At 53.3% G+C, this 27,115-nt stretch overlaps 1 protein-coding gene and 1 long non-coding RNA gene across 3 annotated transcripts in view; one reads left to right on the top strand and one right to left on the bottom strand.

Annotated features, from left to right (window-relative positions):
* Window positions 1-23,412, bottom strand: part of OSBPL2 (oxysterol binding protein like 2) — a 57,694-nt gene extending 34,282 nt beyond the window's left edge. The window contains exons 1-3 of one of the 2 annotated variants that reach the window (XM_002830499.6): window positions 23,279-23,412; window positions 5,711-5,875; window positions 1,900-2,044 (exon numbers count right to left, since the gene is read on the bottom strand). In XM_002830499.6, coding sequence (XP_002830545.1) covers window positions 1,900-2,044; window positions 5,711-5,747 — 182 coding nt within the window. In that variant the 5' untranslated portion in view covers window positions 5,748-5,875; window positions 23,279-23,412. The remainder of the gene's footprint in view (window positions 1-1,899; window positions 2,045-5,710; window positions 5,876-23,278) is intronic. The other variant, XM_002830498.6, reaches the window with a different exon arrangement.
* Window positions 23,413-23,573: 161 nt separating this feature from the next.
* Window positions 23,574-27,074, top strand: LOC134760772 (uncharacterized). The gene is made up of 3 exons (XR_010138732.1): window positions 23,574-23,674; window positions 25,607-25,893; window positions 26,728-27,074. It is a non-coding gene; the product is annotated as an uncharacterized LOC134760772 (long non-coding RNA).
* The last annotated feature ends 41 nt before the right edge of the window (window positions 27,075-27,115 follow it).

Genomic DNA, 27,115 nt, shown 5'->3' with positions numbered 1-27,115 from the left:
GCTCCTACCTTTAATCACAATACTTTGGGAGGCCGAGGCAGGTGGATCACTTGAGGAGCTCGAGACTAGCCTGGCCAACACAGCGAAACCCTGTCTCTACTAAAAATACAAAAATTAGCCAGGCATGGTGGCGCATGCCTGTAATCCCAGCAACTCGGGAGGCTGAGGCAAGAGAATCACCCGAACCTGGGAGGCAGAGGTTTCCGAGGTCACGCCACTGAACTCCAGCCTGGGCGACAGAGTGAGACTCCATCTCAAACACAATAAATACACATATACACAAATGCCTCTGCACAACAGCAGGAATAAAAGGCAGGGACGCAGAGGCCACTCTGGAGACAAGGGTGGTTGGGTAGACAGGCATGTGGCAGAGAAGATGGAAGAACTGAAGGACCCAACAGCATTTAAAGCGACCACAGAGTCAGGGCTAGAAAACGGGGAATGCAGGAGCCGGGGTGGGGGCTCCCACATCTGTAGGGTGAGAGAATGAACAAACAACAGGTGAGATGCACATATGGGCGCCCGAGTGGACCCACCAAGCAGGCGTGTGGGCCTACAGCTTGAAGGAGAGCCTGAGGCCAGGCTGGAGCAGCTCCCTGGAGCTGAGACACACATCAGCGGCTGTGCCTGGAGCCCGCAACGCAATGCCACCAGCTCCAGGGCCACCGCCTGCCCCACCTGACACTTGTCCTGCCTTTGTGCCTCTTTTTTTTGAGATAGAGTCTCGCTCTGTCACCCAGGCTGGAATGCAGTGGCATGATCTTGGCTCACTGCAACCTCTGCCTTCCGGGTTCAAGTGATTCCCCTGCCTCAGCCTCCGGAGTAGCCGGGACTCTACAGATGCGCACAACCATGCCCAGCTAATTTTTTGTATTTTAGTAGAGATGGGGTTTCTCCATGTTGGCCAGGATGGTCTCCATCTCCTGACCTCATGATCCGCCCGCCTCGGCCTTCCAAAGGACTGGGATTACAGGCATGAGCCACCACGCCTGGTTCGTGCTTCTATCAACAAAAGACTGAAGACTTCTTCCCTTTTTTTTTTGAGCCAGGGTGTTGCTCTGTTGCCCACACTAGAGTGCAGCGGCGCCATCGTAGCTCACCATAGCCTCAAACTTCTGGGCTCAAGGGATCCTCCTGACTCAGCCTCCCAAGTAGCTGGGACCAGAGGCGTGCACCACCATGCCCAGCTAATTATTTTTTTTGTAGCAGTGGGGTCTTGCCATGTTGCCCAGGCTGGTCTCCAACTCCTGGGCTCAAGTGATCCACCTGTCTCAGCCTCCCAAAGTGCTGGGATTACAGGCATGAGCCACCGTGACCAGCCAAGGACTGAAGACTTCTTGTGATGGCCACTGTCATTGTACTCTACCTACATGAAAACGAAGGTGGTGGAGGAGGAAAGGGAATGAGGTCTTGCTACATCAAGCAAATCAAACCCTTCTTGTTCTGTAGGGGTCAGAGCTGAACACACTGCAATAGAACTCCAATGAGACAGGATGAACTTGGCGGCCCATGGAAGAACAGGCGGATCTGTAGGAAATCAGCAAGGGGTCTGATGATCAAAACGCCATGTACTGTTCGCCAGGCCCTGTCAAAGCCTGTGTCACCCCAAATCCTCTCACAGCAACTCCTGAGGGCAGGGAGGGGAACGGAGGCATTTCTTAGATGGGGAAAGGCACTGCTCAAAAAATTGCCATCTGTGGATTCCGGGAGCCAAGAGAGGCATGGAGTCTCTCTGAACCCTTGTTGGCCAGACACAGGAGGCTGTCCGGATGGGGAGGCCAGGCAGCTGTGGGGGTGCCACTCCAGCTCAATGCTCGTGAGGGCTGAGGGATACCCTGCAGAGTATTTTTGGGGTGATTACAGACACATTTTAGAAACAACAGACGTGAGAGAACATACCTGTGTTTCTGAATTCCATTCTCTTGAGAGGGCCTCTCCCCAATTTTCCCAATCCTATTATTTTTGCTGGTGTCCAAGTCAATCATTCCCGTGACTTTCTGATTTGCCTCTGAAAATTCCCCAGAAGAGTTATCAGAATCAAAGCCTGTGCGAGACAAGAAAATGGTAATTTTCGCTGGACCTGAAAGATTTTTTAAAAGCCTACCTCCAAGAATTCTGACTATGCAAGCAGATGACTAAAGCGCTAAGTTGTGTGAATGGACACATTTGGAAGAATTAACTCTGGTTCCCCAGAAGTAGACAGGGTGCAGAGAGAACAGGAGCACGCCCGGGAGCTTCCCTCCTAAGAACGTGCTCCCAGCGAGCTCCAGTGCCCAGGCTCCTCCCACGCTTGTGACGTGAGGTCCAGTCCCAGGCCATGAGCTTCATCTTCCAGAAGGAACCCTTTCATCATTTTAATCTGCGACCTACATGCTCTGGGTGGGCCACTTCTATCGGATTCAAACCCATCCCAAGGCTGCGACGCACGCGTTGTGGCTCAGGGCTTGTGACCAAGGTCTGTGTCTTGGTCTGAAACACGCCTGCTGACAATGTTTCAAGAGAGACCATCACGACACGCAAAGGCACCACTAAACTGTACCCAGCTAGGGAACAATCATGGAACTGCCACACATGTGGCTGGACTCGGAGTGGACTCCAGATGCAGGGGGCTCTGGAGAAGGAGCTCTTTAGCATGTGAGTGAGATCCAGCCATGCACGCGCTCCTGGAGCAAAAGTCCTGGAGAAGAACGGCCGGCTGCTGCCCTGGTGGGGTGGGCCCTTCCCCAGGACAGAACGGGCGACTAGGGAACAGGAACATACGTCTCCCTTCAACTCCTGTCAGTCTGAGTCGCTGGAAGGGCCAAGTTCTGCTCCAGAGCCGGGTGGAGTGGGGGCTGGGGCCCCACGATGAGTCAATTTCGTGGGGGCTCTGGGCCTGCGGGAGCCGGCAACCACCCATGCTTCCAGGGTCTGAGGGCTCCACGTGAGGGGCACAGGCCCGGGAAGGTCAGGTAGACAACTGCGGTCGGACCCCACACGCAGACGAGTCTGCTACATGCTCCACGAGAACAAAGCAAAGCTGCTGTGTCCTGCCCCTCCAGACGGCAGAGTCCATCCATAAAGGCAGTGCTGGGGTGGATGACATCGTGATTTTGAGAGGATGGGTTAAAAAGGAACCCTGAAATGGCCCACGGTTTCTGAAATAGCCTGCCATCTCTCATGTTTTGCTCTCTGTCCCAAAAGCAACATCTCTTAACTTCTCACTCTGAAGTTATCTTGAAAACATTCCCTACTTAAGGGAATTCCGCGGGGCAGGACCTGCCCCCACCCAGAAGATTAAAGCAGCACATCCCGGGCAGCCACCACAGCCTCTGACTCAGCCAACACTACACAGATGGCCTAATAACATTCTAAGACACCACATGCATTTATTGTAGAAGAACAGAAAATACAGATGAGCAAAGGAGGAAGCTGAGATCTCCTACCATCAGCTCTCTCGGAAACCCCCGCTTTTATTAGCCCCTCTGCGTTCGTAGCCCTTAATCCCATACACACTGTTCATGTCCTCCGAACCTTTCCTCTGATTCTTAAGACAAATTAATGCCTAATGAAGTCGTTCATTTAATAACTTTTGAAATTAGAGTTACAAAGTCAGATGAGGATTACAGGGGGTGAAGGAGTCGAGAGTCTACCTCTAGCACAGGTATTTCATCACACAAAGAGATGAAGTGTTCTCCTTCCATTATTTGTTTTGAAGCCCAAGAACTGAGGGGGAAAATTCTCATCACTTAGATGTCTGTCCCTTCCACCTCGCCCTTGGGGACACACGGAGAGGCCTGCTGTGCAGGAGCAGTGCCCCGCAGCCCCGCACACCCTGTGGCTCTAGAACAGTGGAGTCCATCTGAGCACTACATCACACACAGCTGGCGACCCTGGGAAGTCACAGCAAACTGACTCAAAAAGCTCAGAGGTGGCCGGGTGCAGTGGCCGACACCTGTAATCCCAGCACTTTGGGAGGCCAAGCAGGTGGATCACCTGAGGTCAGGAGTTCGAGACCAGCCTGGCCAACATGGTGAAACCCCTTCTCTACTAAAAATACAAAAATTAGCCAGGCGTGGTGGTGGGAGTCTGTAATCCCAGCTACTCGGGAGGCTGAGGCAGGAGAACTGCTTGAACCCGTGAGGAGGAGGTTGCAGTGAGCTGAAATCACGCCACTGTACTCCAGCCTGGGCGACAAAGCAAGACTCTGGCTCAAAAAAAAAAAAAAAAAAAAAGCCGCCCAGAGGCATTTGGGAAAGTATCAGTCACACCAGGACCCCAGACAAAAAGGACATCCTATGAGACTCCCAGCAGAGGAGGGACCTCAAGGCTGCGCTCTCTGTGACAGACGTGGCATCCCACTAGAGGGCAGCCCGAGGGTGTGAGAGCCTGACAACCCCTCTGCTGTGTGGGATTCAGCAGAGAACACAGAACCACCACGGATGAGGTGCAAGCTCCACGGACCCTCCTCTGAGACTGCATCCGAGGAAAACACGCTGCAGATAATTCAGCTATGAAATCATGGAAAATGACTTAGAAATTGAGCCTTTGAAGCCGGTAAGGAGCGCAGCATCCCCTTCTCCTGGGGTTTTGGATAAGAGTAAGTCAATCATCTTGGGCTGCCAGCGCAGGTACAGGAGCAGCACAGCCTCGGGACAATCAGCCCGCTCCAGCAGGGCCACGGACCAGAGGCGCCACCAGAGCCATCAACGTCCTCGGGGTGTGGCCACAGAGACCCTCCTGACACACCCACCCCAGCAGGGCCACAGACTGGAGGTGCCAACAGAGCCATCGACGTGTCCTTGGGGCGTGGCCATAGAGACCCTGACAGATCCTTGAGCGGCAGTAACTGCAGAAGTGCTTCTAAAGATCGTCACTAATTCCTGGCCTGCGGCCAAATTTCCAAAGCCGCTCCTTTCTGATCCCGACACCTAAGGACAAGGGAACATCCAGGAGAATCTCCTGATGCCCCTTCCCACCAGCAATGGTCCTTTCCAGAAAAAACAAGCGGAATTCCAGATGCTGACTCCGAGGCACAGAAGAGTGGAGAATGAACATGAGGACCTGACAAGACACGAGCTCGAAGGGTTTCAGGCTCTTCTCTGTGCCAGGAGAAGGGGCAGCTCTGGGAGGCCAAGCTGCCAGCCCCGCCTGCCCTTTCCTCTAGCCGCCCCGTCACATGCCCATGGGCCCTGCAACACAGTCTTCATTTTCTTCTTTTTTTGAGTGACTGGAGGCCAAAACACATTCTTTTCAATTAGGCCACAGGATTTCATTCAGACCACAGGCTGCATGCTGCCACTTTAAACCATCGTGCAAAAGAAAAAAATAACTGCACTCTGCGGCTGTGAGCGCGGCTGCGGAGCCAGGGGTTTGCTGTCTGATGGGATGCGTCAAGCAGTGCCAGGCAAGACAGGGCCATCATATCTGGAACGTTCTCATCATGAAGCAGAAATAGGAGAAGAAGATGGCTATCTCAGGAGACAAATGAAAATATCCGCACCCCAGGAAACTCTTCGGGAGACTTAAACCCTGTCAGCCAAAGTCAAGGCTTTTCCCACCTCTGAGAGGGACGTTAGGTTTTGCTGAACAGTCCGTGTTTGAAATCGTGAACGCTCACCCACACACTGCTTTACTGAGCATCTTTACACCCCAAACGCCAGGTCCAACATCTGAATCCAGGGACATTCGCCCTTCTACTACGTCCCTGGTTGGTTCTCTTTCAACTCACCTGTGACGGCATCAAAGAATTCTTCCTCTCCGTTCATCCTTCAGCAGCCAGCTTCCACTGCCCCTGACATGTGCTCTTCTACTGAATCATCGTATCTGATCCACATCTACGGTGTAAAGAATTTTACAAACTTTCTCTTGGAAAAATCCAATAGACACTGAAGATCTAAAGGGAAAAAAATTTGCCATACTTAGCTTCCAGAAGTTTCATGGTTTAAAAACATTTTAAAAATACCCATTCACCATCCTAAAATCAATCTAAAGTCCATGTAAGCAAATTAGTAAAATAAATTATCACATCACAAACATAATTTCAAAAAGTAAACGAGAGGGAGCATTTATAACGTAAGATCAATCAATAAATAACAGACCAATAATTCACCCCTATAAGAAGAGTTGTTTCTAAAAAGCATTATTGGCTGGGCATGGTGGCTCATGCCTATAATCCCAGCATTTTGGGAGGCTGAGGTGGGCGGATCACTTGAAGCCAGGAGCTTGGGACCAGCCTCACCAACATGGTGAAACCCCGTCTCTACTAAAAATACAAAAATTATGCAGGCGTGGTGGCGCACGCCTGTAGTCCCAGCTACTTGAGAGGGTGAGGCAGGAGAATCTCTTGAACTCGGGAGGCAGAGATTGCAGTGAGCTGAGATGGTGCCACGGCACTCCAGCCTGGGTGACAAAGTGAGACTCTGTCTTGAAATAAATAAACAAATAAATAATTAAAATAAAATTAAAAGCATTATCTACAGTTATGTAAGAAAACAATAAAACATTAATTTGGGAAAAGTCATGGGGGCAGGCAGGGTGTGGTGGCTCACGTCTGTAATCCCAGCATTTTGGGAGACCGAAGCGGGTGGATCACTTGAGGTCAGGGGTTCAGAGACCAGCCTGGACAACATGGTGAAACCCTGTCTCTACTATAAATACAAAAATCAGCCAGGTGTGGTGGCAGGCACCTGTAATCCCAGCTACTCAGGAGGCTGAGGCAGAAGAATCGCTTGAATCCGGAAGGCAGAGGTTGCAGTGAGCCTAGATCACGCCACTGCACTCCAGCCTGGGCGACAGAGCAAGACTCCGTATCAAAAAAAAAAAAAAAAAAAAAAAAGTCATGGGGGCAGTCAAGAGAGAGCAGATGGACTTCAATGAGGTATTCAGCAGCCGAGGTTCAAACACAGCTCAGGAAGTTTTGCTGAAAATCATTGCAAATATTCACCAGAGGCTGGAACAAGTAGCTGTATAAGTAAATGGAAAATTATGTCTAAAATTTCACAACTACCTGAAACCAACATCAATTCTAGAGAATTGAGGCTATGTAAGTTAGCTGCTACCAGGATAAACTGAAGTAAACTTACATTTTCTCACAACGACCTTAGCTCAATATTCTAGAACTCATGCACGTTAGTGTCTCCCATCAGGAAAAGCAGCGTTTGATGAACGACAAGAGAAGGAAGCCAAAATCAGCATCCTTACTTGTGTCAAAAATGCAAAAACCAGCCCAGAGCTCTCTGCACAGTTCTGAGGGTGAGGGCGCCAGGGGCGAGAACGGCCCCCAGTGCTGGGCGATCCCCCAAGTGGCTCATCCTGCAGCCCTGCCACAGCAGCTGTTTCCCTCCAGACAACAGGACAGCCACCACGTCCCCTGAGAGACTCTCCAGTGTCTCCCAGTTCCTCCCTCCTTCCCAGCCGGCCTGCGGCAGCCCCTGAAGGCCAGCGCAGACAGCCCTGCTCACGGCCAGGGTGTGCTTGCCCTTGCAGACAGGAGAAGTTGCTGTCACTCACTCAGGTCCCCTTCACAACTGCAGCGACGTGCTTCCCCCTTCAGAGCCACTGAGGAGCCAGGGCTTCCTGAGGAGACGCGGCTGAATCCAGGACTGGGCTCCTCTTCCACGGTAGTGAGGAAGCTGCTTGCCCAGGAAGACTGGGGTGTAGAGTTGGAATGTGTGTCCCTCCAAACACATGCTGAGATCTGACTGCCATGTGACAATGTTAGGGTGTGGGGCCTTTGAGAGGTGGTGGGGCTGTGAGGGCTCTGCCCTCAGGAATGGCTTCATACTGTTTTATAAAAGGGTCTGTCATAAAAGGGTGAGTCAGCCGGGCGTGTTGGCTCACGCCTGTAATCCCAACAGTTTAGGAGGCCGAGGTGGGCGGATCACTGAGGTCAAGAGTTCCAGACCAGCCTGGCCAACATGATGAAACCCCGTCTCTACTAAAAAAATTCAAAAAAATTAGCCAGGCATGGTGGCAAGCACCTGTAATCCCAGCTACTTGGGAGGCTGAGACAGGTGAATCGCTTGAACCCGGGAGGCAGAGGTTGCAGTGAGCCGAGATCACGCCACTGCACTCCAGCCTGGGCAACAAGAGTGAAACCCCGTCTCAAAAAAAATAAAAAAATAAAAATAAATAAAAGGGTGAGTTTGGCCCCCTTTAGTGCGCTCTCTCCCCCCTCCCTCTGCCTCCCCCTCCTTCTCCCTCCCTTTCCCTCTCTCCTCTCTCTCCCTCTCTCCCTCTCTTCCCTCCTCTCTTGCCCTTTCACCTTCTGCCATGGGATGACAGCAAGAAAGCCCTCAGCAGACACCAGCACCTTGAACTGGACTTCCAGACTCCAAAACAAGGAGCCTGCACATTGCTGCTCATTCTCAACTGCCCAGCCTGCTGTAGCAACTGTAGCACTGCTGTAGCAGCACAACACAGGCTACGCCAGGGGCTCTCGCTGAATGACTCAGGATGAACCTACGGAAGCTCCCACAAGAAAGAGGAGACAATCTGAGTACCAGTACACGGGAAAAGGCTGAAACATGGTGAATACATTCAAGTCCAGAGTTCCTAAGATCCTAAAAAGGAGATTAACTGGTCATGGTGGATGATGCCAGTAAGCCCACAAGTTATTTTGAAACTGGCAATCAAGGAGATAGCATCCTGCCTTCCCTACACACACTACTGTGCCACTGTCGCCAGGTAATAAGTGAGGAAATTGCGCTTTATGGAAGCATCCCAGCAAACGGATGAACAAGGCACACAGGTGTGTGGCCATCACCATTAGACGACACTGGGGAATTCACGCATCCAGGCACCGAACCCCGAGAGACGGCCTTGGGTGCCCCCCGGGGAGAGATGACACTGCCACTGCTGAAGCAGTTTTGCCAGGAACACTGAGCCCAGGTTTGTCCAGTTTCTAGCTTTATCTACTGACATGGTCTGGATGTGTCCCCACCACCAAACCTCCTGTTGAGATGTGATCCCTGGTGTTGGACGCAGGCCTGATGGGAGGTGTTTGGGCCGTGGGAGTGGATCCCTCACGGCTTGGTGCTGTCCTCCTGGTCCTGGGCAAGGATGAGTGCCCATGAGATCTGCTTGTTTAAAGGCGTCTCTCTCACTCCCCCTCGCGCCACGTGAGGTACCTGCGCCCGCTTCGCCTTCCACCACCAGCAAAAGCTCCCTGAGGCCTCCCCAGAAGCTGAGCAGACGCCAGCGCCATGTTTCCCGTAGAGCAGAACCGCGACCTAATTAAACTACCTTTCCTTATCAATTACCCAGTCTCAGGTATTTCTTTATAGCAACACAGGAACAGCCTAACACACCTCCCAACCTAGGGAAGTACAGAGACCAGAGGCCACACCACAGGGACTCAGCAGCAGCACCTGGGCCCCCGGCGCCTCGCCCAGCAGAGCTGGCCTCTGCAGAAAATCAACCACACTGAAAAAGGAGGCACCCAGGAGGAGAAAGGAAACCTCGTGACCTTGACTGAGCAGCCACTTCTTAGGCGTGGGCACACCACGTTCGACTACATGCGAATGTGGGGGTGCAATCAGCAAAACCCATGCATGACCAACCCAGTCTCTCCAACAAATCAATTACAAAGACAGAGAGAGAGAAGGAGAGGGACGGCTTCTCACCAACTTGATTATGGTGAAGTTTTCTGGGTGCACATGCGTGTCAAAACCTATCGTACACGTTACATGTGTGCAATTTATCATATGCCAATTATACCTCAAAAAAGCTATCTTTAAAAAAAAGACATACCGGCCAGGTGCAGTGGTTCCAGCACTTTGGGAGGCTGAGGCAGGTGGATCGCTTGAGCCCAGGGGTTGGATATCAGCCTGGGCAACATGGCAAAACCCCATCTCTACAAAATACACAAAAATTAGTCGGGTGTGGTGGTGCACCCACCTATGGTCCCAGCTACATGGGAGGCTGAAGTGGAAGGATCACTTGAGCCTGGGACATCAAGGTTGCAGTGAGCCATGGTTGCATCACCGCACTCTAGCCTGAGCAACAGAGCAAGACCCTGTCTCCAAAAAAAAAATGCATACCAATTAAAATGATGCTTGAAGCAGGATGCAAACAAGGCCCACACACAGGCAGACAGGATTTGATGGAGACATTCATAAGACAGTGGAAATCTAAACACAGTGAGTATCTGACAGTAGGAGGATTCCTGCTCATTTTTAAGTTGTCACGATAGGCCAGGCGCAGTGGTTCATGCCTGTAATCCCAGCACTTTGGGAGGCCGAGGCAGGCGGATCACCTGAGGTCAGGAGTTCAAGACCAGCCTGACCAACATGGAAAAACCCCATCTCTACTAAAAATACAAAATTAGTGGGACATGGTGGCGCATGCCTGTAATACCAGCTACTCGGGAGGCTGAGGCAGGAGAATCACTTGAACCCAGGAGGCGGAGGTTGCAGTGAGCCGAGATTGCACTGTTGCACTCCAGCCTGGGCAACGAGAGCAAAAATCTGTCTTAAAAAAAAAAATTAAAAAAAAAAAAAGTCACGATAGTATGAATATCTTTTTGAGAGAACCCTAAAAAAAAAAAAAAATTGGCTGGGCGTGGTGGCTCACGCCTGTCTGTAATCTCAGCACTTTGGGAGGCCAAGGCGGGTGGATCAAGAGGTCAGGAAATCAAGACCATCCTGGCTAACACAGTGAAACCCCGTCTCTACTAAAAAACAAAAAAATTAGCCGGGCATGGTGGCGGGCGCAGTGGCGGGCGCCTGTAGTCCCAGCTACTCGGGAGGCTGAGGCAGGAGAATGGCGTGAACCCGGGAGGCGGAGCTTGCGGTGAGCCGAGATCGCACCACTGCACTCCAGCCTGGGCGACAGAGTGAGACTCCGTTTCAAAAAAAAAAAAAAAAAAAAAAAAAATCTACTGCTCTGCACTATGTGAAAAGCCTCCCAGAATAGAAAGCAAGTTAGAATTAGAAACCATTTTATTCTCCCTTTTGCTTGTTTTTTTTTTTTTTTTGGAGACAGGGTCTTGCTCTGTCATCTAGGCTGCCATCAGTGGCACAATCACAGCTCACTGCAGCCTTGACCTCCAGGGCCCAAGCCATCCTTCCACCCCCACCTCCTGAGTAGCTGGGACCACAGGCGTACACCATCACACCCGGCTAATTGTTTAAAAAACTGCTTGTAGGGACAGGGTCTCTCTATTTTGCCCAGACTAGTGCTGAACTCCTGGACTCAAGTGATCCTCCCGAATCAGCCTCCCAAGGTGCTGGGACTCCAGATGTGGGCCACTGCACCTGGCCCGCTTGCCTTTTTTAAAATGCTCCCCTGCCTATAACAAAAGTCTAACGTCAAAGGTAAATCAATCACAGCTTGTGGGAAATGTTTAAAATGAGGATTAAGATGTCAGACACAAGCTTGGCTGGACAACTGAGACACCAACGTCGCCTGCTACTGTGTGTTTGTGCCGTGTGGTCCAACCAAGACCGAAGACCCACCTGGGGAGGCCTTTCCCGTCAACCACCAAAGGAGCACCCAGAGGTCACAGTGCCCTCAGACCCCCATATCTGCACGTGCAACAGTGAATTCCAACACAGCCTCCCGGTCGCTCCTGAAGGAGTTGCCGTAACAGGCACCACGCCCTGCGTCTCCTTCTACACTTACCAAGGCCCAGAAAAATGAAGAGGCCTTATCCAGAGCCCACACAACTACCCAACTGTACAGACGACTATGCAAGACAACTATGATCCTACTCACTCATTCAACAAACACTCACAGAGAGCCTACCTGGTGCCAGGCCTTGAGGTGGAAACTGTGGTGGTCCCGCCCTCATGAAGCCGGTCACGAAGGTGCTCCCAGGAGGGCCTTTCCTGGGCAAGTCCCTAAGGGGGCAACCCTGGAGCTGAGCTCAGAGTGAGCCTTGGGGGCAGGGAGAAAAGAGGCGGCCCAGGGCATGGTGGGAAGCACAGATGGCCCATGGGGTCGAGGAGCGCCTGCCCCAGCCAGGTCCCATCTGCCCATCCCTGGACTTCTCAGAGGCCTGGGTGGGGCCAGGTGCGGTGGCTGAGGCCTGTAATCCCAGCACTTTGGGAGGCGGAGGTGGGCGGATCACCTGAGGTTGGGAGTTCAGACCAGCCTGACCAACATGGAGAAACCCCTTCTCTATTAAAAATACAAAATTAGCCAGGCATGGTGGCCCATGCCTGTAATCCCAGCTACTTGGGAGGCTGAGGCAGGAGAATTGCTTGAACCCAGGAGGCAGAGGTTGCAGTGAGCCGAGATCGCGCCACTGCACTCCAGCCTGGGCAACAGAGGCTGTTTATTTTATTAATAAATAAATAAAAATTTAAAAAGTAAAAATAATTTTAAAAAGCAAAAGTTAGCCTTCATAATTGAGTATCAAAGTTGAGGAATATACAGAAAGTTAAATGTTTAAGAAAAAGCATTAGGAAGGCAGAGTTTATTTCCTGAATATGTTCTTCCATGCACAGATCTCACTTTGCACTCAGAAAACAATCCCCAGAGAGAGTATTTCAGGAACAAACTTTGCTGGGGTTTTCTGTCTGTTTTAATGAGCTCTTTCTGGTCAACTTCTCCGTTTTCTACTTCTAGAGAAAAACCCCGGGGCCTGAGTCTGTGCTGGGCATCTCTGCTGGCCTCTTGCCCTTTGTCCTTCTCCAGTGAGAGTTTTTTTTTGGGGGGGGGTGGGGGGCACTTCCTCGGCCCCAAGGACGCCATCCCTGCAGGTCCCAGCCAGTCTCGGTTCCCCTAGCCCAGGGAACTCACCAGTCCCTTGAAAAGGACCCCAGCACACTTTCTTAAAGGTGCTGTCCCCGTCCCACCAGGATCTCAAAATGTCCTACCACTGGTATGAAGACTTGGACTCAAGTCTTACAAACCCATCTTTATGTTTTTCTCAGATGTGGGCCCTGCACGGTGGCTCACATCTATAATCCCAATGCCTTGAGAAGCCGAGGTGGCAGATGGCTTGAGCCCAGGAGTTTGAGACCAGCCTGAGCAACACAGTGAGATACTGTCTGCACAAAAAAAATAAATAAAATAAATTAGCTGGGCACAATGGCACGTGCCTGTAAGTCCTAGCTACTTAGGAGACTAAGGCATAAGGACTGCTTGACCCCAGGAGTTGGAGGCTGCAGTGAGCTATGATTGCTCCACTGCACTCCAGGCAGGGCAACAGAACAAGACCCTGTCTCTTAAAAAATAAATAAATAAATAAAGCAGACCTGACAGTTCAGGAAGTCAGTGAATGAGACTGGGGATCCGGTGCTGACCACCACGGGCGACCTGCTGGAAGTTCAATTACATGTCGTTACTCTGTCCATCAGAAACAGGCAGGGCACCCCGGATATGCTGGACACAGAGAGTGCACTGATCACAAGAAGATTCTAAAATCACTTCTGAGGTTAAATATTAATTCTAAGTTTATATAGATCTGCTCGGACACGATGGCTCATGCCTATAGTTTCAGCACTTTGGGAGGCCAAGGTGGACAGATCATCTGAAGTCAGGAGTTCGAGATCAGCTTGGCCAACATGGTGAAACCCCATCTCTACCAAAAAATACAAAAATTAGCCAGGCATGGTGGCGCACACTTTTAATCTCAGCTACCCAGGAGGCTGAGGTGGGAGAATCGCTTGAACCTGGGAGGGAGAGGTTGCAACGAGCCAAGATTTAGCCATTGCACTCCAGCCTGGGCAACAGAGCGAGACCCTGTCTCAAAAAAAAAAAAAAAAAAAGGAAAGAAAATATGTTTTATTTCATAATTTAAAAATACATCAGCAAGCAGCACTAACAAGTAAACAACTGTGCACAGAGCCTTATGTGGCATTTTGCTGAAAGGGAAAATGTCCCCACTATTAACAAGGATGGGGTTCTGTCTTAGAAAGGACCCTAAGGGGCCAGGCGTGGTGGCTCACACCTGTAATCCCAGCACTTTGGGAGGCCGAGGTGGGCGGATCACAAGGTCAGGAGTTCGAGACCAGCCTTGGCCAATATGGTGGAACTCCATCTCTACTAAAAATACAAAAATTAGCCGGGCATGGTGGCAGGTGCCTGTAGTCCCAGCTACTAGGGAGGCTGAGGCAGGAGAATAGCTTGAACCTGAGGAGGAGGTTGCAGTGAGCTGAGATCGCACGACTGCACTCCAGCCTGGGCGACAGAGCGAGACTCCGGCTCAAAAAAAAAGAAAGAAAGGACCATCCAACACTTCCACTTGAAAGAATGCTCCTCCTCCTGCCTCCTCCTGAGGTCAAAGCCACTGGTAGAGACTTTCAAACTCATTCCTGTAGGGATCACACTGTGATCAGGCACGGTCGGGAGCTACAGTCCCTCAGTCCCCACGGTCCCGCTGAGCTTCGCAGGGAGGCAGCTGCGGCGTGGGGGCAGCAATCATAAGCCAAGGTGCCAGGGCAGTCACAGGGAATGGGTTCCACAGGCCTGGTTCTGCCCCACAAGAGGGCACATCCAGCACAACCACAGAGCAAGCGACCCCAGAGGACCCACAGGAAGATACTCAGTGCCTAAGCCAAGAGGCAAGCTCGCCCATCCCCGCACTCGCTCAAGCCGATGCGCACATCAAACCAGCTTCCAGGGCCAAGCGAAGTTCCCGGTGCAGCATCGTGTACTGAAGAGCACCTGCCATCCGCTCAAGGTCAAGGCTAACACGTGAGCCCAACCACAGTGCAGAGCAGAACTAGGTCAGGCTGGGGCCGGCCAAGGAGCAAACCAAAGCCACTGTCATATCCCTGCAGGACTTCTCCTTTCCCAGAGCAGTCGGCGACCTGGCAGGGCCTAACCTGGCCACTCAAACGCTTGGAAAGATGCTACCATAACACTGCGAGGTTGCCAGAGCACCAGAAAGGGAAACAAGTGTCACCTACGAGCATCAGAGTCACAAAGTTTAAGGACAGAATTAGCTCTCTGTGGAAATTAAAGAACAGAAGGTCTCCCGGATCAAGGCTGGAGGATAGGAACATGAAATCATGGAGAGCAAGACAAAGCCTGCTGTGACATGAATGGACCCAGGGAGAACCTGGTGTGAGATGCCTGCGCCTCCGTGTGGCACTGAGGGGGAGGGGCAGGGGCTAAGGGACAGGGGTGCAGCTCTCTTCACCCAGCACCTTCTAAGCCCTGGGGCAGAAGTGACCGGTCAGGGCCTGACACCTCATCCCTCCCTGCGTGTCCAAGCCTTGCGTGGGCAACGCTTCTCAGCTAGCATTTCAACCTTGACACATCCACTCTGCAAACTCAGCCCATGCATCACCCGGACGCCTAGAAGCCCTCGCTCCACTGACACCCAGCTGGCCACCAGGCCACAATCTCGTTTCTTTTGCAAAAAAACAAAACTTAACTAAAACAAAGACTCAACATCTCACAGCTTCAGAGCTGAGCTTAGACTCTCCCATGGCACTGGAAATGTCATCTGTCCAGTGTCATCCCTATGGGCCACAGGTGGCTACAAGCACTTGAAACGTGAGGGAGAACTGAATGCTCGATGCTAATCAGCTGAATTGACTTCACTTCAACAGCCACCCACGGCAGTGGTGCCCATCCTGGACACAGCGTCCCGGGGCCCCATGGGGCTGAACCATCATGGGACCGTGCCCTGCCTGTGCCCAGCCCCACCAGAGGGTGGAGGAAGATGGAGGCGGCGGCAGCAGCGAGAGCAGGGGGCTTTGCTAGCCCGAGGCGCAGGTCCAGGCCTCTGCGAGGAGACGCGGGAATGGCAGCCGGCCCCGCGCCACAGCTACCTCTCAAACACCAACCCCACGACAATGGAGGGCCGTCAAGGACGCCGCCAGGCCAGGCCCCATTCCTCCTTCCCAGACCTCCCTGGATTGCTCCGTCTGTGCTCACTGAAACACGCTTTCTGCCAATTGTTGAGGAAAAAAATCAAGCCTTAATATTCCAGTCATTGTAAAAGCTTAATGGTTATTTTTACAGATTTTGTATAAATTTAGAACCAAATAAACAAGTCATATGCCATTCACAACAATGACCTTTTTTAAAAAGGGGGATGTGCACGGTTGTCTGTCCTCATCACCGTCTGCAGCCCATCACGAGTGAGGCACGTACGACTGGCCGCTCAGGCCTTTGCCCTTAAATGCACTGTGTTTTGGTGGCAATGGGATGGAATCAAGAGTGACCTTTATTGAACACTGGTTCTTGATCCTTTAGCCAAATAAGGTTAAGTCCAACTGCATCAGAAGCTCCAGGAGACAGCCCTTCTGAGCACAGAACCAGCTGGCTCTAGGTCTGCGCTTTTTAACCTGAACAACCTCTCCGCCTTCTTCAGGCCTGTATGGTTCTTCTTAGTGTGGGGCTCTATGTAGCTCATCACAAAATCAGCTACCTAACACCACACAGAATGTAACACGTCTTAGCTGAAGAACAGGTTTCAGGCCAGGCACGGTGGCTCACGCCTATAATCCCAGCACTTTGGGAGGCCATGGCAGACAGATCACTTGAGGTCAGGAGCTCAAGACCAGCTGGGCAACATGGCAAAACCCCATCTCTACTAAAAATACAAAAAAATTACAGGTGGCACATGCCTGTAGTCCCAGCTACTCAGGAGGCTGAGGCACAAGAATCACTTGAACCCAGGAGGCGGAGGTTGCAGTGAGCCGAGATCGCGCCACTGCACTTCAGCCTGGGCGACAGAGTAAGACACCGTCTCAAAAAAAAAAAAAAGAACAGATTTCAGCCCTTTATCCTAAGACACCAGCGTGGACAAACAAATGGCCCAACCCTGACTCGGGAAGGCCCTGTGCTAAGCGTGCCAGCCAGGCAAACTTGCCAGGCGCACATGAGGGCTCTGAATCGGTCCGGAATTCATGCAGGAACAGTTTCTACACTGAGAAAGGCAGGTGAACCTCTCCCACTGTGCAGACAGCAGCACCCCCACTGTTTACCATTCTCCATGCCAAGAGGGTGACCTTGAGAGGCAGGCAAAGGTGAGACTAGCTTGGTTCCAAGGAACAGCTGTGGGGAGTGGCAATTCTTCCCACTGGGCCTCGTGGCCAGTGTGGTCCGACATCCCAGAAGTGGAGCCTAGCGCCCCGCTCATCACAGTCAACTCCCTCAAGTCTTGTCGCTGACTTAACTGCTTCCTGTGGAATATTAATTGCCAAAAATACATCATGCACCTCGAGGAACATTACCTTGTAACGCAGTACGATGTATTTCCAAACACACAAGATGAATGCAAGCTCTTCCGTACAAAAACATTTGTTTTAATCAACCTTGTCCTTATGCAACACAATAAAAAGCTGTTCCAATGCAGCCCACGAGACTGGGTGGGAAGACAATGGACAAGGCGCATGCCCCACAGCTCACGGGTACCCTGCTCTCAGAAAGCCACGCCGGAGGGCAGGGAGAGCACTCCAAGGGCAGCAGCAGTGCCGGTCAGACCACCGCCCGCCACCGCTGTGTATCTCTGATGACCAAAACCAACGGTCCCGAGAGGAGCCCAGCCTGCGGCTGCAGCTAGAAGAGAAGGAGACACCTTGTACCCACATCTCACAACCCAGCACGGGCCACAGCAGGCGGAGGACGCCGTGAGGGAGTGGGAGAAAAATTAAGACAGCAGAGGGAAGTGAGCGGGCCGGGTGAGAGGCTGCTGTCCTGCAGGGCTCCCGGCCTTCCCCAGGGCACCTGCCCAGCCAAGGACTGGCTGGCTCGCTGGAGTGCCTCCTTGCCCTCTGGCCCCCTCCTCCGTGGCCTCGGCTCCAGGCCTCCTCACCATCGTGCCCATCTTCATCCTGCGCAGCCCTAATGGGGTCCACTGTGCTGAGAAACCTGTCACCCAAACATCAGACCTGCCCACGTGGCTGCCAACTGTGCTTCCTGAGCACCTATAGGCAGGGCTTCAAACCAAGGTCAGGGAAAACCACGAATCTCTAACCCCTCTACCCGCTGCAAAAAAAAAAAAATTTAAAAAATTTTAAAATTAAAAAAAAAAAAACAGGAAAAAAAAATTTGTGTTCATTTTTTTCCCCAGAACAATGACCCAGATTATTCATATTCATGAAGTTCTCAAAAGGGTCCTTGATCTAAAAAAGGGTCCTGACCCCACCATGGGCCTCCAGCACTTGGACTCCCTGCTGAGAACCCCCCACCCCCACCCCCCAGACCCTCCCGAGCCTGTTAAACACATGTCTTCCTGGGCCCCTCCCAGGAAACCCAGGCTCAGTGAAGCTGGGGGCTGGGCCTTGAACCCATACTTTTAAAAAGCTCCCCCGGCTTTTCTGATGAGAAGCAGGGGTGAAAACTCCATGATGTTAACCCAGGAGCCTTCTTCCCTGACAGCCGAACCACTGCAGAGGTGGAGCTGCGGGGCAGGAGCTGCGGGGCAGGAGCTGTGGGGCAGGTGCCAGAGCTCCTCGGGCGCCTCTGCACTGGTACCCCTCCCCCTGCCCCCAGCTCAGGCACTGCCCTGGCTCTGCTTCCGCTCAGGTGTTCCAGCATTTTCCACAGGTGAGACTTACTTGGAAGACGGGTCATGATTACAGCGAGACTCCCAGCTCTGCTACATCATCAAGAGAGGCCAAGCCAGAGCCAGGGCACTCGCAGGAGCTCACCGCCACAGATCCAGCCCGTGTCCTCTTTCACAGTAAGAGGGTAGCCCCACGCCCTGCGCATACCTGACACCTGCGCATTCAGTCACCGAAATGTCACTGAATCACAGTCACCCTAGTTTTAAGGCAATAATGGAAGTCGCTCTCTGGCTGAGCACAGTGGCACGAGGTCCCAGGTTACAGGGGGCTCTTTCTCACGATCAGCCTTGGATCAGCCTTAGGTTTATTCAATACAAGGCACAGGCAATCACTTCCACACCACAGTCCTCCTTCCTTTATAGCTGCCTCCATCTTTTCTGGAACCAAAACTCCACACAACTCCCTACACGCTGCAGTCCTCCCTCCCTGGTGCTCCTCCAAGAACTCCCCGTATCAGCCCACAACAGGCGCTCTCTGGGCACCCCTGAAGGCTGCGGTCCCAGCCCCTTTGATAAAGAAATGTGCTCAGTGTCTGCTCAGCCAAGAGCCCCTCAGACCCTTCCCACCCGTGACTTGCCTCAGCGTCGGGGCCACAGCCCCCAGGCCCTCAGTGCGCAGGTGAGAAGCACACACCTTACACCCAGGAGAGAGGCTCGATGGCCGCCACAAGCCCTGAGGGTGTGGGAACCTCTTCAGGCCCCAAACTATGGAGCCAGCCACTAGCTCAACAGGACTGATCCCAGAGTTTGTTTCTCAAAATAAATCAAGCAAGTGTTCCACTGAAAAAAGAAGGCAAGCAAAGAGAAACAGCCACACACATCAGGCACAAGTCTCAGATCCAGTCCCTTCTAACAGCTCACTTCCACCACTCAGCTCAACTCAGAGGTCACAGGATTTGCATCAGCAGAAGCTCCAGCTGAAAGAACGTGGATGCTGTGACATTCTGCTAAATGATCCCAAGTTCTTTTCTGAATCTGGAAGGAAAAGGAAAGAAGTGCCAAAAAGTTCACGGAAACAGTGCTGTGAACCATTTAACAGATGTTTATTATCAAGAGCTGCAGGGGTGGGCCGGGACACCGCCACGCTTCCACAGTGGGATCCTAGCCCAAACCAGCAGCCTGAGAGGCCGTGACACCATGCCTGAAACTCACTAGCAAGAACACTCTGAAAAAGCAAAAATGACAGCAGATTTACAAATCAACTAGCATATGTGGAAAGTGCATTTAAACTATCAAACCAGAACCCACCATATTAACTCAGGACTTCGGTCCTTTTTAATAATCAGTCATATTCAAATACTGACTTCCATTCAGTGTAGATAAGATTATAAATCCACTTGAAAATGTACTACATTTTGGAATTAAACCTCGTACTTGACAATCTGTGCTAAACACTAAACAAAATGTCAACACCCAAACAGGAAGTATGACAATGATTAGGAGAAAATCAGCCCACACCCAACCGCACTGCCCACAGAGGCCCCGACACCACCAGTGACACCACACACACAGGTGCCCCTCATCACAGAAGCCGAGAAAACCCTTGCCTGGCAGAGCTATGTTCTGTTTGAAACAAGTCACTCTTGAATAAGTGACCATTCAAGTGGGGGGCAGACTCATAAAAAGATCCTGGGACACCTGAGGGTGTGGCTGCTGCACTGCTGAGTGGCTCCAGCTTCAGCAGGTGGTGGTGGTGGAGCCAAGGGTGTCCCAAGCACCCACAACGTATCAGACACTTGATGTTATATTTTCACACAGATTCCACACAATAATCCGTATTACAGGCAAAGACACTGAAGGCAGGAGCCAGTGGGAACCCACCCAGGACCCAAGAGCCCTGGTCCGGCGCACCACCTTCGCAAAGATGCTGTGACTCAGGAAGGCATGGCGCCAGCTGCGCCTGCACGGCCAGACAAGACATGGCTTGCATGGGGACACTAAAGAAATCACCTTGAGGAGACGGCAGCTTCCCTGTTTGAAGACAGCATGAGAACCTAAAATGTGTCAACAATTCCCTTATACAAAATGTCACTTTTGTAATTGGCTGAATGTGCTAAAACTTTAAAAGTCGAGCAAGCTTTAAGGACAAATCCAAGACCCAAAATTAGCCGGGCGTGATGGCGGGCGCCTGTAGTCCCAGCTACTTGGGAGGCTGAGGCAGGAGAATGGTGTGAACCCGGGAGGCGGAGCTTGCAGTGAGCCGCGTTCGCGCCACTGTGCTCCAGCTTGGGCGACAGAGCGAGACTCCATCTCAAAAAAAAAAAAAAAAAAAAAAAAAATCCGAGACCCATCTGCTGGCATCTCCTGGAGGGCACAGAGGAGAGACACTGGGATGAAAGTCAAGTGGCATTTTTTCACATTCAAACAGCACCCCTCATTAACATGTGGAACACAGCAGAGTCTGACCCTCTCAATGCACTCGAGGCATGGAAGAAAAATGTCCTACGTGTGTACTCTAAGGCAGTGTGTGAAGTCCCCTGGAACTGAACTCAGAACGGAGACCTCAGAGTCTGGACTGCACGCCTGTCAGCACCCATGCCCCTCAGTCCTCCCTCTTCACACAGAGACCACCACTGAATCTGCCAGTAACAAAGGAGCTGGGTGGCAGGGAAGGTATTCTGGCAAAATCCTGAATAGCCAAACGGTAAATTACTTTATTTCAGAAAAAATGAAATGGCTTTGTAAACACTCAGGCTCACAAAAAAAGAAAGTCTATTAGTTCTATATGTAGCAAAATCCCGAAATTCTGACACACAGTAATGCAGCATGATTAGAATATTCTAAACAAAAATGTTAAATGAAAATCTTGATATTAAAAGGCAGAGTGTGAACCCTGGAGCCTGGGTTCAAATCCATATTTCGTAATTTACTGCTGTGTGGTTTAGGTAAGTTACTTAACCTCTCTGTTCCTTAGCTTCCTCATGAATGAACTAACGATAATGTCAGTACCTGTCCAGGGGACTGTTGTGAAGATCACACAAAGAAAGTGAATACGACATGCTCCTAACAGTCCTGGAACAATCATTATTAAATATGATCGTCTGCTCGGGTAAGAGCTGTCATTAACAGATGGACACACGAAGAAAACAGGGTAAATTCTATGAGGGAGACTCAGTCACTCACTCACTCATCGCCACATTCTAAAAGGCGACACTGTGGCAGGCACTGGGCTGGGCAGGGAGGAAGTGCCACCGACAAAGTTCCTCAACAAGGGGAAGGGAACTGGCATTCCGGGGTGCGCACTAGGTGTCAGAGACTGTGGTAGAAAATGATTTCATGGCAGGGCGCGGTGGCTCACACCTGGAATCCCAGCACTTTGGGAGGCTGAGGCAGGCGGATCCCTTGAGGTCAGGAGTTCGAGACCAGCCTGGCCAACATGGTGAAACCCCATCTCTACTAAAAATAAAAAAATTAGGCGGGCGTGGTGACGGCACCTGTGGTCCCAGCTACATGGGAGGCTAAGGCAGGAGAATGGCTTGAAGCCGGGAGACGGAGGTGGCAGTGAGTCAAGATCGTACCACTGCACTCCAGCCTGGGCAACAAAGCGAGACTCCATCTCAAAACATAAAACAAGAAAATGATCTCGTTTGCTCCTCTTATCAGCAAAGTGCTACGTGTCCGGATGAAGGAGCTGAGGCTGACAGCCAGAAAAGAGGCCGTGGGCACCAGTTAGGAAGGGCAGCAGGGACGGCCGTGGCTTCCCAGCATGTGGCCCCTGCACCAGTTCCGGGCTCCTCAACTCTCCGCTGTCCTCGCCACACATCCAGCGGGTGGGAAGGCCGCACAGCACCCAGCCAGGCCCACAGCAGGCATTCGAGAAACCTCTGTCCAACCAAACCGAATGGGACCCCTTCTCCAGGTGTCCCGGGCAGTCATCCCAAAGCTGCCGGAACCAGGCCAGGCCAGGGCCTGTCCTAGAGGACGGTTCAGATAGAAACGCCCCTGGGAGGTGACCCTCACCCCAGGAGAGCCTGCAACACCCCGACACCCACCGCCTCGCCGCCGGTCCTCCCATGTAGCGGGGAGGCTGAGGTGCTGTGACGACCTAACAGTCTTGGTCTGGGCTTATAAACTTGGAAAGTCTAAAGACGTATTCTTCTGAGTACCAAAATATAACTGGCGAAAAAAGGAACCTCTTAAAATTACATTACTAAAGATAGGTGTTAGGTGGCAAGTTCTCAACCGTGTGTAGTCTGCTAAGATTTATAAATTAAAAACAAAAACAGAGCCCGGGGAACGGACAAGGGCTCGCGGGCACCCTCCCCGGGACAACGTGCACACAGGCCTGCCGGACAAGAAGGCCAGGGTCGGAGTGGAGCTGCGTCTCCCTGCCCTTCCTCCCGGCGGAACTCGCCCTCCTCACCTACAGGATCGCCCTAAATGCGCACAAAATCCTTCCCTGTTCCCGGTGAGCTGGTGAGAGAGGGCGAGGCCGCGAGCAGGTGCGCCTGTCCCCACTTCCTGCTCAGCGGGGCAGCAGCGGGGCTGGGGGTCTCGGGGGGCCGGGCCGGGAGTCCCGGGACCGCAGTTGCCGGGCGACCGCAGGGGGAAGGGTGCGGGGACCGCGGGACCCAGGCCCAGGCCCCAAGCCCGGCCGGAACTTTCCTCCCAAAGTTTCCCCGGGGCGCCAGGCTGCGGCCTAGGCCGGGCGCGCCTCCCAGTGGGGGTCGAGGCCGGAGCCGGGGCTGGAGGCGGCCTGCGGACCCGGGTCCTGCCCGGCCCGCCCTCCCCTCCCCGCCCCGGCTCCAGCCCCAGCCCGCGGCCCAGGCCCCGCAGTTCGCCGGGGTCCCGGGCCTTCGCGTGGCGGCGGCGGGGGCCACTCACCTGGACGCGGGTCCCTCTGTTGCCGGCCGAGCTCGCTGCCGCCCCGCCCCCGCCCCTTAGGCCCGCGACCCACTGACACCGAGGCGGAAGTGCGGCCCGCCGCCTCTCCGACTGACAGCCCGCGCCCGCCACTCGCTGCGCCCGGCGCCGCCGCGTGGGCCGCTGCCTGCCCAATCAGCGCCCGGCCCGAGGCTCGCGCCGGGGGGCGGGACTATGCTAATCCTTTCGCGAAGGGGCCTCTACCTATGCCCCCTCAGAGCCCCGCCCACGCAGCGGAGTGACGGTAAGAACAGCCAGTCACAGCAAGAGAGAGGCGGGGTTATGCCGCCCCTGAGCCAAAAGGGGAGGGAGGGAAGGAGGAAAAGGCGTGGCTGCAGAGAGCAGAGTTGACAAACAGTGAGTCAGGTGGCCTGGGGCGTGGGTGCTCCGCCCTCAGGTGCACTGCGTCCTGGCGGCGGTGCGGGCCTGCAAGGCTACCCAAAGCCCTGGGGGCTTTTTCCCACAAATGCTGGGGACCGTGCGATAGCTGGGGCGTAGCTGCTCCCACTGTCCTACCAAATCCTGAATATCGTCCACCTCCTTTGCATGCCATTCACCGCCAACCAAAATCCAGCGCCAATTTACCCCTCCAGCTGCATCCCCGACCGTTTCCCCACCATACTTAAAACCCTTTGGACTCCCACTGACCTACAGTGGCTCCATGGTTAAGCCCAGAAGTTCTGGAATCAGACCTGGAGCTTGCATTCTTTACCAGCTGTGTGGATTTGGACAAATTAATTAACCTCTCTGAGTCTGTGAGCACTCAGAGTTTCATTTGCAAACCAGGGTTCCCCTGTCATCAACTCATTTAAGTCATGGGTCTGGTTTGAGGTGAGTGGAGTGGCATGAACCAGGCTGGCTACGTAGTCACAGCAGTTGGTTTAGGGGTCAGCCTGTGACCCAGTTCTAGCCAAAGAGGCTCAGTCCTGGGACTTTTGCTGTAGGGTCAGAGTTCAGACCAGAGGGGAGGCTGAAGTCAAATGACTCTCCCATCTGCCCACAGACCTCTCCAGAGCTGGGTTAGGTGAGAGAGGGAAGGGGCCAGTCTTCCACATCTCACCACCCGAGAACAGGGCTGCACGAGAATGAAGCCAGGCCAGAGGAAAGCCGGAGCAACCACGGCCGGGTCACGTGGACCCTGCTGCACCTCAGCAGGTCCTTTCCTTGACTTTTCAGTTACGTGAACCACATGCTCATTTCTGCTTCAGCCCGTTTGAGGTAGAGCCAAGAGTCCTGGGCTTCCTGTGGCCTTGAGAGCCCTGGCGGATGACCCGTGACCCCGCAGCGCATCCTGCAGCAGAGCCAGCCCCCGTTGGGCCTCTGCACCCTCTCCTCAGGCCTTGTCTCCCCACTTCCAGGCTGCCCCTAGTAGGGCCATGGAGGCAGGGACAGGCCTTTGCCCCATCTGTGGCCCCATGGCAGACATGGGTACTCTCTATCAATTTCAGGGCATGAGTGAGCCAATGAACGTGGCCTCTGTGGCGGGGGTGGGGCTCAGGTCACATCTCTGGGCTCAGCAGGGCTGTTCTCCCCCACCCCAGGGGCTGGCCCCACTCACTGGTGGGCCACTGTCAGTCGGCGCCACTAGAGACGTGCCAGGACTAGGAAAGAGCTGGCTGAGCCTCTCCTGAAGAGAGAACGGAGAGGAGGGCGGGCAGGCCTCAGAAACAAAGGGGTTGCCATGGTTACCTCTGAAGAAAGCGACTCCAGCCGGTGAAAGGGAAGGGAAGGCATGTGGCCCCCAAGCCAGGACAAGGACGATGAGGCCAGTTGCCACGGAGATGACCGCGCTCCACAGCTTCCCCTGTGGGCCTTGCCAGGGCCAGCTCAGGGTCCCAGAAACCCACCACTCTCCATGTCCCTCACCCTAAGTTTCTAAGACTCTAACCCCTGTGCCCTTGAGGGGATCCAACCTGCCCACCCACCCCTTGACCACGAGCTCTGCAGTGAGGGCAGCCTCAGAGGCTCAGGCAGAAGGACCCTCTCATCTGCCCAGGGACCACCCCAGGGCCAAGCAGGGAGATCCACCCTGGCCTTGGGGTTGGGGGTGTGATCTCAGATGGCCCTTGGGCTGGAACAGGGGTTTCACTCCTCTTCACAGATGCAGTAACTGAGCTCCAAGGGTAGTCTGCTGTCAGCCAGCGCTGCTGGAGACGTGCCAGGACTGGGAAGGGTACTTCCTCCCCGGGGCCAGTTGCTGGGACTAGGCAAGAATCCTCCCTCAGTTGGTGGGTAGTAAGGAGGGTGCCTTGAGACCAACTTAGGTGTCTTTGTCATGATCTTTACTAGGTCACGAGGCCAATTCAAGAGGCACAGTTCTCCAAGGATGGAAGATGGGGTTGGGGAAGTCAACAAAGATGGATGAGCTGGGGCCATGATGATGAAGACGATGATGAGGATGGTGATGATGATGATGATGATGATGATGATGATGATGATGATGATGATGATGGTGGCCGAGTGCCCTGTGATTTACAGGCCCATCTGGTTTCATGTTTGCAACAGCCAATCAAGTGGGTACCAGGTGCCATCATTCCCACTTTACAGATGAGAAGACTGAGCCCCAGACAGATTAAGTGAGTCCCCCAGCCCTGCAATGAGGAAGGGCCCAGCACAGCTCCAGGCACAACAAGGAGGCACTCCAGGCATAGGGAGGTCTGGTGGACCAGGCCTGGCCCGGGAGCTTGTCCGCAAGGCAGAGCCCCACCCAGGCTCCCGGACCAGGATCCGCACACGAACAACAGGCCCAGGAGTCCCCATGGCTGTGGCTGCTGGACCCCCGCACCAGGTGGGCTGGCGGCTGTGTGCCACACATGCTCTCTAGAGCCTGAGAAACGCTCATCCTGCAGGTGATTTGGGGGGTGTCTGCTCCCACCTGCACTGCTCTCAGACCAAATTTCTGCTTCCTGACAGAATTTCTAGGATCCTCCCTCTGTCCTCTTAGCCAAGGAGGAGAGAAGCTCTCTCCCTCCCTCACCATGGGGCAGGTCACCAGTGGGTGGATTTCATGACCCACATACCTCCCAGGGCTGGCGTGCGGGGTCCAGCAGTCCCAGCCACAACTATGGCATCCCGCTTCCTTTCCTCTCACTGTGAAGGAGGCGGAAGAGAGATTGTTGCTCCCACCTTTTGGATGGGGAAACTGAGGCTTAGAGAGCAGAAGCAGCTTGCCCAGGGCCTGGCAGCACCAGTCCCGCCCACAACCCACCGCCCTTTCCCCCGCTCCACTCTTACCTCCTCCCCCAGGTTTCTGGGTCTGGGTTTGTCTCTTTATCTGGGTCTGCACCCACAGCTGCCCCATTAGATCAAACAGGGCTTGGCTTCCAGGAACGCCGGGTGCCTTGGCATTGCTGGCCTGGCTGGCAGCTGCTGGCTGGTGAGCCCCGGCTGAGGCTGTCTCCTCTCCCCAGGCACTCCGCAGGCCTTTAGAGAGGACATTCTCCCACTCTCTTTTATGGAAAGCCATGGAATCTTCTGTGTGGATGCAGCCTGGGCAGCCAGAGAGGGGCCTGGCCACTGAGGCCTGGCCCTGGCCCTCACGTGGCCGCAGCTGACCCCTCCCCACCGCAGCTCTCCAGTCTCCTCTGCAACGTGACAGCCCTGGCTTCTCTACTGTTGGGAGGAGAGTATTTTTAGTTTTGAACCCACCACGTGAAGCGAGACAAGTTATCAATAGCAGCAGCAAAGGGCTTTTTCTTTCTCTCTTTTTTTTTTTTTCCCATGTCTTTGGGACCTGAACAATCTGCACCCATTAAATTCTGCCAAAAGAAAAAATAGTGTTCCTCTTATAAACTTTTT

The sequence above is a fragment of the Pongo abelii genome, chromosome 21, assembly GCF_028885655.2.
Source record: "Pongo abelii isolate AG06213 chromosome 21, NHGRI_mPonAbe1-v2.0_pri, whole genome shotgun sequence".
Lineage (NCBI taxonomy): Eukaryota > Metazoa > Chordata > Mammalia > Primates > Hominidae > Pongo > Pongo abelii.
The sequence above is the reverse complement of the archived record's forward strand: the minus strand, read 5'-3'. Positions and strand labels throughout refer to the sequence as shown.